The 14,049-nt window shown below is 43.5% G+C and overlaps 1 protein-coding gene across 1 annotated transcript in view; it reads right to left on the bottom strand.

The window, feature by feature from the left end:
- Positions 1 to 6,899, bottom strand: part of CHN2 (chimerin 2) — a 158,874-nt gene extending 151,975 nt beyond the window's left edge. Inside the window, exon 1 of the mRNA XM_064413160.1 lies at positions 6,715 to 6,899. Within this exon, the coding sequence (XP_064269230.1) occupies positions 6,715 to 6,763 (49 nt within the window). The 5' untranslated portion in view covers positions 6,764 to 6,899. The remainder of the gene's footprint in view (positions 1 to 6,714) is intronic.
- Between the last annotated feature and the right edge of the window lie 7,150 nt (positions 6,900 to 14,049).

Genomic DNA, 14,049 nt, shown 5'->3' with positions numbered 1-14,049 from the left:
TTGGCAAACTTTGAAGTGTGTTAATGTTATGAGAGCACTATTGCAACATCAGTTCCCTTCTGCAGGGATACACTCACCCTCCAGCCCTAGGATTTAGACTATTGCTGAGTAAAACCGGGTGATGAAACAATTATTGCTGAATTCTGCATGATTCATAGTTGGTAATAACCACCTCCAAACGCAACATTCAAATTTACATTCTCATAATCGAAGGTCAGAAAAAGACAGCAAGAATGGGTCATTATTCTTAGCAGTTAAAACTATACATTTACACTAGATACTGTATAATTCTTAGACAAACTGTGACTGCAACTGTAAAAAATGTGATATTTTTAGAATTACAGATTTATAGCTTCTTGGATAAATCCTGCTACATTTCCCTGCAACAAAAGCTTTTTCGTGCAATATAAATGTGCCATTCCCTAACACAGAGTTCTCCAAATATTTAATCTCCTCAGTATCTCTTCCTTTGGGAGAAGAGAAGAACGAGTGACAACAGACTGGCTCCCCAGCATGGGAACAGCTTCTGCCAGCATTCAATGCTGTAAGGGAGGCCAATCCAGCCAGTGCTGCCCTTTAGCCAAAGGTATGTATATAAACAAATCAGCTTTGAAAAAAGGTAATTTTTTTGGTCTAAAACCCCAGGTTTAAGACTTACCTATGTACCACTGTAGCCAGATCATTATGATTTCAGACATATAAAACATTATGGACATGGAGATACAAGAGGCCTCATTATAACATTCACCAATGTGAAAATATTCCTGCCCGCAATCACTCAGCATTTGGCATATGTAAGCTTCCTTAGAACCATCAAACAGGAGGCAAGGACTCCAATGGAACGGATGTCCAAAAAAGTCATGAGCACGACAGCATGAAAGACTGTTCACCTGATCCTCCACATATGTCTGTGAGACAGGCAGATCCCTAAGAAGAACAAGACTTTTGCTTTACAAAGCATGAGTGATTATAAGCTAAATTGTGAAGCAGACATGCATTGTACCAGTTTTCAGGCTATTTTATTCTCAATAATCACAGCCTACATGGTCAGTAACTAACTGTTGAATCAATCACTACATTAGAATGGAGTACTATGGCATTTTTTTCTTTTTAAACTTTTATTATTTTTAATAAGAATGGTGAGTTCTTTGTAATCATCAGATACAAAAGACTTCAGCTTTAATTTACAGCTAGAACACCCTGACCAGCAGAAGCTTGGCATGAGGAACAGAAATTAAAAAAAAAAAAAATTATTGCCCTTTTAAAAATCAAAAGCAGCACCTTATCAGCATAATGACAGCATGATTTCAATAGCTTTCATGTCCCAATTTCACAACACTATTTCTATTAAATCATTAAGAATAAACATCTATTTTCATTTACTAATCTTTTTCCCAATTAGAATCTCTCTGAATCTCTGTACAATAGTAATTTCATTTCTTCCCACTTGCTTGCATCTTAATTAAAATCGGTCCATGTTGACTTTCATTTTTATAATATATCGGCCTATTTCACATCATAGCACCTTCATGACCCCCAGAGAGTCATGAGCCTTTAATATTTTATTTTGACCTTGTTAAGTCACTAGAACCATCAAAGATTTTTTTTCTTTCCTTGATAAGCATTTTTTAATCCTTCTTAAAAAGTAGAGGGTGTGTAAAAACTCACTGTCGAGAACTATGCTTTCTTTAAACTACTCATGCCCATTTATTTTAAAAAACCCAACAATTTGCTGCCTTTCAATTTATTGCAAGTATTAGTATATGAACCATAAAATTAATTATTAATTAATAAGGGTCAGTTCTTAAATGATATTTAAAGGTATTTTCCTCTGATCTTTGAGACATAAAATGTTTAATTTTCAATTTAAAAAAAATTCCATCAATAATTGGTGACTTTGCTTTGTAACAGTCTTCTATACAGTATTTGAGTTTGCAACAAGAGGGGATTGGGGGTAGAAGCAGCTATCTTTCACTAGAGCAGTGGACCCAGCTGAAAAATAAAAATGCCCTGAGAAAACACACAAACCCTTCTTGGCCTGTAGCAGAAAGCTTGCCTTTGTGTTTTAACTCCATCACCTGCTCTACTGACAGGTATTACTCAAAATGCTTACAGCACAAGAAGAAGCACCAATTCAGATGGGAAGCAGAAAGGTGCTGAGCTATCCCTTCAGCCTAACACCTGCAAACTTGTCTTTGGAGCTCAAAGAAGAAACAAAATACTGGGTACACTGGCACACACATTTACATATTTGCCTTGGGTTCCAACCTGAATTCCTGCAGTGTTACCACTCTCACAGCACAGGCTCAGGCTCATGCAAAGGTTTTGGCACAATCTGAGTCCTGCTGTCAGAGGCAGCCTGGCTACACATTATCTTTTATCAGGCTTGCATTTGCATTTACCTTCAGTGTGGACCCTTACCTGACAGACAGCCCAAGCTATCTAACCTATCCACCTGCCACAGGGAGAGTATCTGGCACAAGACTTCTCAAGCAGAATGGCAGCTCTAAAAGCCAGCTGGAATTCATGGCCACATTGTACTAACACTGGATGGCACAACTGCATGAAGTACAGTGCCTAGAAATACCACTGCACTGAGCCTAGGTGAGAAACAGTGCCTAGAAATACCTCTGCACTGAGCCTAGGTGGGAAACAGTGCCTAGAAATACCACTGCACTGAGCCTAGGTGGGAAACAGTGCCTAGAAATACCTCTGCACTGAGCCTAGGTGGGAAACAGTGCCTAGAAATACCTCTATACTGAGCCTAGGTGGGAAACAGTGCCTAGAAATACCTCTGCACTGAGCCTAGGTGGGAAACACACTGCATTTCTTGCTTCTTTGAGAAGCAAAGCAGGCACAGCCACAAAGGTCTCTTCACTCAAGCTTCTATTTACATTCCAGAAAGTCGAGTCTCAAGTTCATCAATTCTGTATAATCAGTATTTGGCTACTGGGTGGAGGAAACTGGAGGCAGCTAGTGACCAAGTGGGAGAGGTGGATTGTTTGCCAGGAAAAAGCCGAGAAGTTTCAGTAACAGCAAAGTTTTTAAAAAGAAAAATTATAATGAGTGAGAATAAGGGTCAATACTAAGATGGGCACTGGCAAGGGAATGTCTATTTTAAGGAGACTGCAGCATGAAGGAAAGTATAAAAACATGCACAGTTTTCTTTAGAGGATAGGAGAGAGAGAAAAGATGCTGCTTGCAGTTAAATCAGCACTTCATCTAGGGAGAAGAGCAAAATTTAGGGGTTTGCAACGAATACAGCTAATAGATCACCTGGGTATGTGCTAAAGAAGAGATTACAGGAAAGTAAAGTGGGATTCCCAGCGGAATTAATTATAATATCAGCTTTTTATACCGTGTGCAGATTTATTTAAGGTCCAAAAAAGAATACTTAATGCAATTGCTTACCATGCCCCCTTCTTCCCCCAGAATATTACCTTTCTTTCTCCCCCAGCCACTTCAAACACAACAGCTGGTAGTCAGGGCAGCTTAAGTTCTGTTACCAAAAGCAGAGAGCTAGAAGAAATGATATATGAAGAAATACAATACAAATACCCATGGCTCTCCTGTAGATTTTGTTACCAGTGAATGCCAGCTTACTGAAAAAAGTCCTTCATAAGCTTCTGTCAGATGGGAACCTAATATTATTGAACCTATAATTAGCAGCCTCACAGTGGCTCTTGAGATGAGCACACAGACCACAGACACAAGCTCTGAAGGAGGGACTGGTCCTCCAGCTGTGAAATCAAAGGAGTAGCAGCCTCCTAAGCATGAATATTTGCTTTACCATCGGTTGAAGTCATAGCCCTCCATGCATGTTAGCTCCCCATCTGTGCAACAGCTACAGCTCACCATCCTGCCATGACACTGGGCAGGCAGTGCTTATAAATAATCACTCCAGAACAGAACCAGATTCTGACCTTTAATGCAGACACAAGATCAAGTGAAGACTATAAGTCCCATTTGTACATTTACAGAAATATAAGTGGGCAAGCAGAATATCTACACCATAAAATTCTTGGACAGCTTCCTCACAATAAATATATTTGAACTGTTTAACTTTCTCACTGACATGAATTGGCAGGAATTGAAGCAGAAGTGCTACATCACAAATGGTCACTTGTAGTAACACATTCTTGAGTTTGGCAGCATTAGTAAGTAGTGGTAGAGCTGAGTTCTGCAGCATGGTATTCTGCTATCAACCTCAAAATTCATTTCCTTTTTGTATTAGTAGAATGTACTGTGGTAGTATAACCTCCCCTCTTCTGTGGAATAGAAATAATTATACTATTTGGAAATCTTCATATTGGCATGTTAAGCATACATAGAAATTCTACCAAACTAAGTTTTAAGGCAAGACTGTTTGTTTAGACCATGTAAACAAAATGCTGTTAAGACTTGCTGAGTTCTGAGAACTCAAACCACAGACAGCCAGAATACAGCTGCACATAGTCTGATATGGTGTGCCTGCTAATATTGGCAACCTTATCATGCTGCAGCAAATTTAACTGCTGGTTAGTATATGCATAGAAGAAATATAGATTGAATAAACTGGAACAAAACCAAAAACCATTCCAAGGTCATAAGTTATGAAAGTCAAGGTCACTCAGTTGCTTTATAGAGTACTTGACAGTATTTATTTGTTGTACTGCTGTGGCACCTAAGAGCCCCAGGCATGGGCCAAGGCTCAGCTGTGCTCACGCTTGCAAAAATACAAAACAAAAGACAAACCACAAACCATTGTAGGCCATAGCTAAGGGCTTCATACAAAGCAGGGTACTGTCATGTGTCAGCTCCTGATGTGCATCTTTTCATGATCTACAGCTAAAGCCTAGATCTCAGTTCCTTGGCTGGATGTTATTTTTGGCACTAGATTTACCTGATGAGCAGGAGGCCACCTGGAGTTGGATGACATCAACTGCTCACACCAAGGATGTACCTGAACTCCCACTCTTCCCTGCATTTCAGGCATTTGAACCAACTCTGCAGGGGATGCACATCTCTCAATTCACAAGAAGGATCCTGAAGCCCAGATTTAGTTAAGCCAGAGGGGATTCAGAGGTGTGCATTCAGTATCCTTCTACAGACACTGGAGCAGTAAGAAAGACCGTGAGATTCATGGAGCAGGGGAGCTACACACTTTCTCCAAGCTGGGGGCATGCTTCGGCAGCTTAATGGTTAAAGCACCAAGGAAGAGAGTCACAGGTTCCAGTCTGGGCTGTTAAAGTTGTTTCTGGTTTTATCACACAACTTAGATGTAAAATTATACAAATTATGCATAAAATAAAACCACATTTCCCAGATGAGTACCTTCACTAATAAGCCATAAAGTTGGCTGGATTCTTGCTTATTTCCATTTTGGTCTTGCAAATCTTGAATGATGAATATGAACACAAGGCAAAATTTCTCATGCCTACTTCATTCAGGTGCTTTTGAGTCAAGGCAATAAGGGCTTGCAATGTTTGTGATTTTTTGTTAAAACTCTTTAAAAAATGTTTTTAGCACCTAGTTCCTTCTTCAGATCTGTTTGTAAGTGTCGAACACTGGAACAGTGACATAGAATATGTTGTGTAAATTATGTACATTGTCTTTTAAAAAAAGTAGCTGCTCATTGGCCTTTACATTTATTTATATTTTGCTAAAGTTGTATTGATAGTCAGAGGAGCTTGTCTGCTGTTCACAGCACATATTGCTATGTTTAAGAAATGTTCATAAAAATCTCAGTCTGGCACCTCAAATAAAACACTGAGTCACAAGTCCCTTGAACCCCTAAGTTGTTCATGCTTCTATTTACTCGTTCAGCCTACTGAAATGCCAGGATGTTACTCTCAGCCAATTTCTCATAACTCAAATATTACAGTAACTGCTCGTGAGCTAAGCAGCAGGCAGTGGTACTCTTGTATCATCACTGCTTTCAATTTCAGGTTGCCTGGGTTAAAAACGCACCGTAACTTTTCTGCCCTCCTGCGGGTCTGCAGCGCAGCCAGCCCCCACCGCGAGCGGAGCAGAGCGCTGCCCCGCACCGCCTCCCTCCCAGCATCCCCAAAACCCAGAGCAGGCACAAGCGCCTCACACCCGCGGCCGAAACCCTGGGGCAGTCCGTCACCTGGAGCATTTTTAATCTGGATCGGGAATTTAATTGTTCCCAGTCCTGCAGAAGTACTGAAAACGCGAGGTGTGCCACAACACCCACCAAGCGGCACGCCTGGCAACCCCGCCCGCCCCAGAGCACCGGGGCGCGATACGGGGCCAGTCCTGTACCGCGGGGACCACGGCAGAGGATGCGCGTTGGTCCTGGCGTGCCCTCCTCACCCCGAGCCCCGCGGCTCCCGGCAGCTCCCGGTACCGCGCCGGCCACGGGGCCGCGGGCGCGCCCCTTCCCGAGCCAGGAGGGATGCTGCTCCCCCGGCGAGGGAACCAGGCGCGGGGCTCCCCTCTCCTTCACCCCACACAAAGGCACGGCAGGGCGGCGGGGAGGCGAGCCGGGCCCCGCCGCGCTTCCCCTGTCCCGGCTTGCCCCTTCGGTGCCGCCGGAGGGACAGCTGACCCCGGGGGCAGGGGCACCGCCGCCCCGGGGGAGCGCCCGGCGGGGCTCGGGGAGCGCCTGCCGCGCGGTCGGGGCGAGCGGGACGGCGACGCGCTCTGCAGACAGGTAGCTCCCTGCTAAAATGGAGGGAGGGGAGAAATGCGGCGCTCGCTGGAGAAACTTACCGGAGGAAACCGACGAGCCGGACAAACTGGAGTTACTGGATGCGGCCATGGTCCCTCCTCCTCGCCCCTTAGCTGCGAGCCCCGCGTCGGCCCCCGCTGCTGTCCGGCCGCCGCAGCCGCCAGCCCATCGCAAAGTGCCGGAGCCGCGCCGCGCCGAGCCGCCGCCGCAGCCCGCGCTGGGCTCCCCGCGCCGCCGGGGAGCAGCAGGCGGCGGCGACCCGCCGAGGCGCTGCCGGCCGCGCTCCGGGGCTGGGCGAAGCCGCTCGGCAGGTCAGGCAAAGGGCCCCGCGGCGCTTCCAGCGCCTCTCTCCGCCCTGGGGAGCAGGGCTTACCTTGTGACGGGGACGCGAGAGCCGCCCTGCCAGCGCCTTCCCTCGCCTCCTCCCTTCCCTTCCCGTCCCTTCCCTTCCCCGCCTCCTCGCGGGCAGCGCTGACAGCCCGCCGCGGGGACCCGCCGCAGCTCCCCTCACGCACACAAAGGAAGCGGCGGCGCTGCCGGCCGGGCTGCCGGCCCCGGCCGAGCGGGCAGGGTGGGTCCCGCTCGGGCGAGCCCGGGCGGCCAAGCCCCTTCCCGGCCGCCGCCGCCGCCTGGCACGGGGCTGGGAGCGAGCGCGGCTCCTGCCGTGTGCCGGCCCCGTCCCGGCGGGGCGGCAGCGCCTGTTGAGCGCCTCGGCGGTACCGGCGCTGCCTCGGCGGCACCGCAGTGTGGGCTCCGCGCTGGGCTGCGCTCCGCCGACCCCCGCCCGCCGCGGCTGGGGCAGGGCTGCTCCCCTCGCCCTCGCCGCCCTTTGTCCGACTCTTGCCCCCGCGGGCTTCCCTCCGTTCTCGCGGGGCTCTCTCTCTCCCTCCGGGCAATCTCCACCTTCGCTTTTTTTCCTCTTTTTTTTTTTTTTTTTTCTCCCTTCTGACATCCGTTTTTCTTAGTAAAAAACCCAAAAAACAGGCCGACACCAACACGGGGTTTTGCCCTGCCAGGTGCACAGCCAGTGCGGGGCCCCGGCCTGGCCACAGTTTGGGTTCTCCCTCCCACCTCCCCCCGCAGCCCTCCCGGCCCGGGGCTCTGGGGGCACACCGGGGGCGGCGGCAGCATCCAACGGGGGCATGGAGGGTCTGGCCGAGCCTCCGGGTTCGCAGCCCTGTGTCTTAGTGTGCAAGTGGGAAAGAAGAAGAGCCGAGAAAGCATCACTTGGAGGTTTCCGCCTGTTGTCTGTCCTTCACGTTCCCTTTTCCAATGTTTTATCGCCAGCCAAAGCTTCCATAAAACGTGGGTGGAAAGGCTACAGGAAGGTGGGCGCCCAAGTTGCATGGCACACAGTCTTGCTGGCACGGGATCTGTAAGAAGCTTAAAACCTATTTGCCATGACGCTGATTTATGAAAGCCTTCCATGTTTCATAACAGGGAGTCTCTAACACAAAGTTACTTTGGGAGCGAGGAAGCGCATTAAAGTTTCTTTGGCAATGTAAGCCTTACCCACCCAGCTGCTCCGCGCCCCAAACCAGCGCGCAAACCGCCTGCCCGCTCTGCAACCCGCGCCCAGCCGCTTCTCTTTTCCCGCGGAGCCAAAACGCAGCCCGGGCTCCCTAGAACCTGCAGCCGGTTCCCGTTTTTTCCTCGGGAAAACAGGTCCCGAGTCCCCTCTAGCGGCGGAGGCGGCAGCGGCAGCGGTGCCGGGTCCCGCTTCCCCCGCGGGGGTCCTGCGGCAGCGCGGCCGAGGCCAGCTGGCTTCTCCAGGGTTTGTTTTGCAAGGACGGCTCGCTCCCCCTGAGAAGGAACGAGCTTTAAAGCAGGCTTTAGCACTAACTCCTGCTAATCTGTAAATTGCCACGTACGGACATAAAACCGGGACAGGCGTGTCACTGCTTTTTGGTCTTTGGCCAAATATTTCGTGTCACGCATTTTGAAGACCAGACAAAATGAGAAAGGCAGATAGGTCATAAAACCAGGCTGATACCTGGGGTGTAGGAAAATACTGCAATAATACAGTGAACACCAAGACTGTCCTGGTAAATTGTTACTAGCTATGTGTGTGATGTTTCAAATAGTCAAATGGGATTTGCTTGTGTCCTACGTGGTCATTTTTTCTGCTCCTTCTGCTATATCTCTTTCCACTGTTTGCCTCCTCGTAGTCTGCTATGTCTTCATTTTCCCCTTCATAGTCTAGAACTCTCTTGCCCTCATGTCTCTCCAGCAGCTCTTGGAGTGTCTCATATGATTGGTGAAATATGGTGGTGTTAACAGCACTGTCAGAATCTGCAGGGACGGGGCAAATAACCTGAAAGAAAGAAAACCCCCTTATTCTGCTGAGATTTAGGAGACAGAAAAGATTTTCCTTAACTAATTTAAAATTATCTTTCCACCCCGATATCTGGATAAATCAAGAGAGCAATTTATTCAAAGAATGATTACTTCAGATATTCCAGTAATTGAAAATGGAGTATTTTCTATCCAAAAACAGTGAGTATGAACATGTCTGGTTATGAATGTGTGTACCTTTGAAATTATCAACCAGCAACTGTAGATAATTTTTGTGGTAACAGCAGGTATGAGGTTGTGCAATCTCAGTTGCTACAACACTGAAAGGTAAATTAATAAAGTTAAGTGAAATGTACCGTAGATTAAAAGAAACTCGTATTTCAAGACAGGATGGCCTTTTTCTTGCTACAAGCAAAGAACATAAAAGTCATTAAACTAGAGGGGAAATTGCTACATCAAAGGGGAAGCAAATTTAAATGACACAAAAGTAGCCTTGTTATGTGCAAAAAGTGCAAAGTAAAGACAATGCAATCAAATCTCAGTTCTATGTTACAGAAACTGTAAACAGATTCTGCCCTAGTCTAATTTGGCAGAGCCCAGTTATATCCACTACTAATGATATAAATACTTAGTATCAAGAATAAACTTTAATTGGTAAACTCTGATGTAAACTATTCCTGGGCTTTTCATAAGTTTATGCTTCATATAACTCTGATAAAAATCTTCTACTTTGCCCTCCCTATAGAACTAAATTTAGTGCCTGCTTCCATGATAGCTGCACTTTGATGAGAAGTCACAACTTCCAAAAGTTTTGAGGAACTCAGAAAAATCACATTTCCTTATGTATAATGATCTTAGAACACTGCATTTGACATTTACAGTGAGTTGCAAAGGAATAATACAAAATTGTATACTTTGCATTAAGCATGAGAAAGATCTGAAAAGCTTCTTCTGGTTTTCGTTCTTGGGGAAGATTCCTTGAAGATTTCCTTGCATCTAGATAGGTTCAATGTAGTTTTATTGACACAGTTTGAGTGCTTGTTTTATGCTGCTGTTTTTGATTTTAAATTTTTATTTATTTATAGAGATGATAAGAGATTAAAGAGTTTGTTGAAGAACAAACCGGTCCTCAGTCTACAGCAACATTCCAAAGAAGTGAGTGCCTGCCTAATGCTAAAACTCAGCTAGCAACATGAAATTTGAAATAACATTTGACTCACTGTAGAAGAGGTCATTGTATTCCAAAAGCTAATAGATATGGGGAACTCAAAGTAATTGCTGGAATGTTAAAGGAACCCAAACCCATTACTGCTTGATTCTAAAAAAAAAAAAAAAAAAAAAAAAAAAAAAAAATCAGAAAATGTTTCTCCAAACTTTCCATGTATTGGATTATTTCTGTAGCCTACTTGTCCCCTCTTATCCTTTGGCATGGTGAAACTCCTGTTCAAGCTATAGCTTACACACATTTTGTTCTCCAATAAACAAAAATGAGTGAACATCATGGAATTACAGCAAATAATAAGCCTTGCAGGCCAAGAACTGTTGAACCAAACTCAAAAATAAGTAAAATAATATTTGAAAGTAACTTTCTTTCACTGTGTGTTTTGAAACCTGTTGCTGTGCAGGTACATGCATCATGTCATTGTCATGCAAACTCTGGTGGAGGAATGTATTTTGGTAAAATTGTAAGGTAAGCAGGGTGAGTACCTGCATTTGGAGAGCCATCAGTGCAAAACATAGTGATTTTGACAGCTGGGGACATGTCTGTGCTGCTTTTGTGCTGCAGAGTGACCTCTGGAGTGGCCTTGGTTCTCCAGCCAACTGGCATGCACATGTTTGTGTCCTCATTTCAAAAGAAGGCTCTGCAGATGAGAAAGGCCACCTGCCTTCTGCAGGGCCATCAGAACCACAGCTCACTTGCAGTGACTTTGTGAAGGCAAATTCTAGCTGACAAATAGTTGTGATAAAAGCAAGCAGAAAGTCACCCTTCTAAACGGTGGGTTGAAAACCTAGAAATAACAAATTAAGGGAAGAAGGCAGAGCTGTGCTGCTTTCCTTCAAGAAGCCAGATTTTTCCCTATTGGCCAAATGGCTTATTGCATAGCTATATATATCCACATATTTAATAAGTTGGTTTCCTCTCATTCAACTTTAGACATAGTAGGCACTTTCACAGTGGAGGCAAAAACCTCTGCATAGAATTTCTTTAATTTTACTGACTTGGCAGAATGCTTCCTGCTGCAGAAAAAGAGATTTAAAACACAAGTATAGATGAGAAAAAAAAAAAGGGTCACTAGATGTGGCCTGCAGTAACATGAATCTCTGTATCAGCCTGGATTACTTCATCTGAAAGAAATTAATCCAAGGGAGACAATCATTTATATTGCTATCTTTAAGCTGTTGAAGTCTCCATTATACAGGAACATTCCATAATAGCTCCCCTACAAGAATCTGGCTTGAAATCAGCACATCTTGAGTCTCCTCAGCCCCTCTCCATGCCATATGACAGCCAAGGTTTGTGTTGCCTTCTGGCAGCCAAGCCCTTGTAGGTGGCTGCAGCACAATCCTCAAAGCCCTTCTGGTTTTGCAGTCACGACATCAGGGATTCTGTTTCTGGAATCTGCCATAATCCACAATATCTGACGGCTGGGATATTATAGCAGAGGAGCAGGGGCTGACTGTGTGCTGTAAACTTTCACCTGGCAGGGAGAGCAGCAGGTTGAATCCTGGGTAATGGATTCATTTCAGCATGAAAATTGGCAGTTGTTATTTCAGTGTGAGTGTAGATAGCTTGGCAAAAATGTTGGAATTTAATTAATTATGCAAATAAGAGGAAAGTAAAGATGTTTGGCCCACTGCTCTGATTACGTAATAGGTATAGAAATATAAATGTTCTGTGTAAGACAGCAAGACATATGACACAAAGATTTAGAGTGCAAAGACCTAAAATGCTAATCCTTCCTTTGATGTTTATATTGCTTAGCTGGAAAGGGAGGAAATGCATTTTTCATTCTTTGATGCTGTGAAAGGGAAAGGCCTTTATAAGCAACATATAATCCATATTTATATACTATCCACAGTACTTGGAAACTTGATTCAATATAAGCAGAAGCTATAAGAAGAAAAATAAACCAAAATATCAATAAATAGCAGATGCACACTGTATTTGGGTATGAATAAATTATGTGAGTCATAATGATTGCAACAGCAGGTGGTGGTGTAGTTCAAGACTCTCTGTGATTTCTCACTTTTTTCCTCATGCTCCAAAGAGGAAGGCTTGAGACCCCTAATGCCTGGTGCAATTTTTAGCTCTGCACCTTCAATTGGTGAACAAACTAGAGGCTTCTATTGAATTTTATTAGCTCTGCAAAAAAACATACAGCAAATGGGCTGGCCATCATTTGTGAGTGCTAAAGCTGCTGCTATGACTAATTTATGAACATCCATCCTACTTGTCCTTTCTTCTTTCTTCCTGTCTCATACATCCTATTTTAATTAAACCTCAGATAGGGAGTTTGCTGGGGTAGAGAATTTCCTTGTTATGTTGATTTCAAAGTTTTTTATTGTGGAGCTCTAAGCTGTAATTGGAAACTGATAAAGGTTTTGAAATTACCTCTCAACTATGTAACTGCCACTAGATTTTATTATAAAAGCATGAATTTTACAGAATCAGTTCAGGTGAAATTGAACTTCAGTATGTTTTTCCTTTCTTAATTACAATCAGCAAGTTTCAAATATTTTGCCTTAGAGAACACAATTTGAAAGTCCCGACTATTTGCAGTATAGTTCTCTTTTACATCATGATTATATTCTTACTTTGGAACATGACAGTGTTTCATTTAAATTTTTCCAGAGGTGGAACACAAAGCTACTAAATATTTAACTATATGTCTAATTTTTTTACTGAATCATAAACACTAATAATTTTGGACAGAGAAACCCTTTGCTGGTCCAGGCAACTAGTATCAAACAAGTCCCACATATATAGGAAATAAAGACTTTTCTCCATGTTTCTGTATTGCCTTTCTCTGAACAGAATGGATCCTTATTTACTGTGAAGGTCATGTTTGTATAAGAGCTACTTTCCACTTGTCCTTATAATTATTGGAAGCAATTGCACTACCATATAATTTAATGTAGGTGAAGAGGTGAGAGATACAGGAATAGAAACAATTTTGATGAAGTTAACAACAATAATCAGTCTCCTTTTCTGAGTATTTTATTTCTTATGTTACTATGTATTACCAAACTCAATGAGAAATATGGGCCTAATGGGCACAAACTGAGATTTTCATATAGAATTGTTTCAAGTACATAACACTTAAAAAAGCAGCTCCATGATGTACAATGCATAGCTTTTATTAACCTTCGGCCTTTTATCTAGACTGACATTTAAATAAATTCTTTTCCTCATAGTTCAACATCTATTCTTCCTTCAACCTGCAGTAGAGACATCATGTTGAATTCACAGCTTTCCAATTACCATGACAAAGCAGTGATATCAAAGCCTCAGATTTACTCTTTTATTAAGAAGCAAGAAAGTGGGGTTCAGAACAGAGCTCACCTGTCATCTTTTCCTTGTATGTGAGTTATATGCAAACCTACGAAGATTTAATTAATGAATTTATTTGCTATTTCAGCATTCTTTCTAGTTCTTGGTACTGCCAAATTTTGGCTGATGGATTTGGGAACTGTTCAATACAAAAATGTATTCAGATACTCTATATTCACAAATAGTGGTGGAACTATATGCTTTGTTACCTAAGTTGTGTGTTATGAATCTTTAGAAATTAAACCAGCAGTTGTCCAAAATATGTTCTACTTCAGCTATAGAAGTGAAAATTTCAGTTCATGAGACTATTGCAAAAACAAAGCTTTGCTCATTTATTTGTCAAAAATAAATTAGTCAAAGTATCTATTTAGAAGTTATTTACTTCAGATGTTCATGAATTATTTATCTCAATATTTCCCCTGTTTAATTGTGATACCATATTCCATTAATTAGCTACAAATATCTTAAATTAGAGAGGGGCAGCTACTAGGAGAGAATTCCCATATTAATACGGGTTTTATTTATAAAT

The sequence above is a fragment of the Passer domesticus genome, chromosome 1 (genome assembly GCF_036417665.1).
Source record: "Passer domesticus isolate bPasDom1 chromosome 1, bPasDom1.hap1, whole genome shotgun sequence".
Classification (NCBI taxonomy): Eukaryota; Metazoa; Chordata; class Aves; order Passeriformes; family Passeridae; genus Passer; species Passer domesticus.
This window is presented reverse-complemented; position numbering and strand designations above follow the sequence as displayed.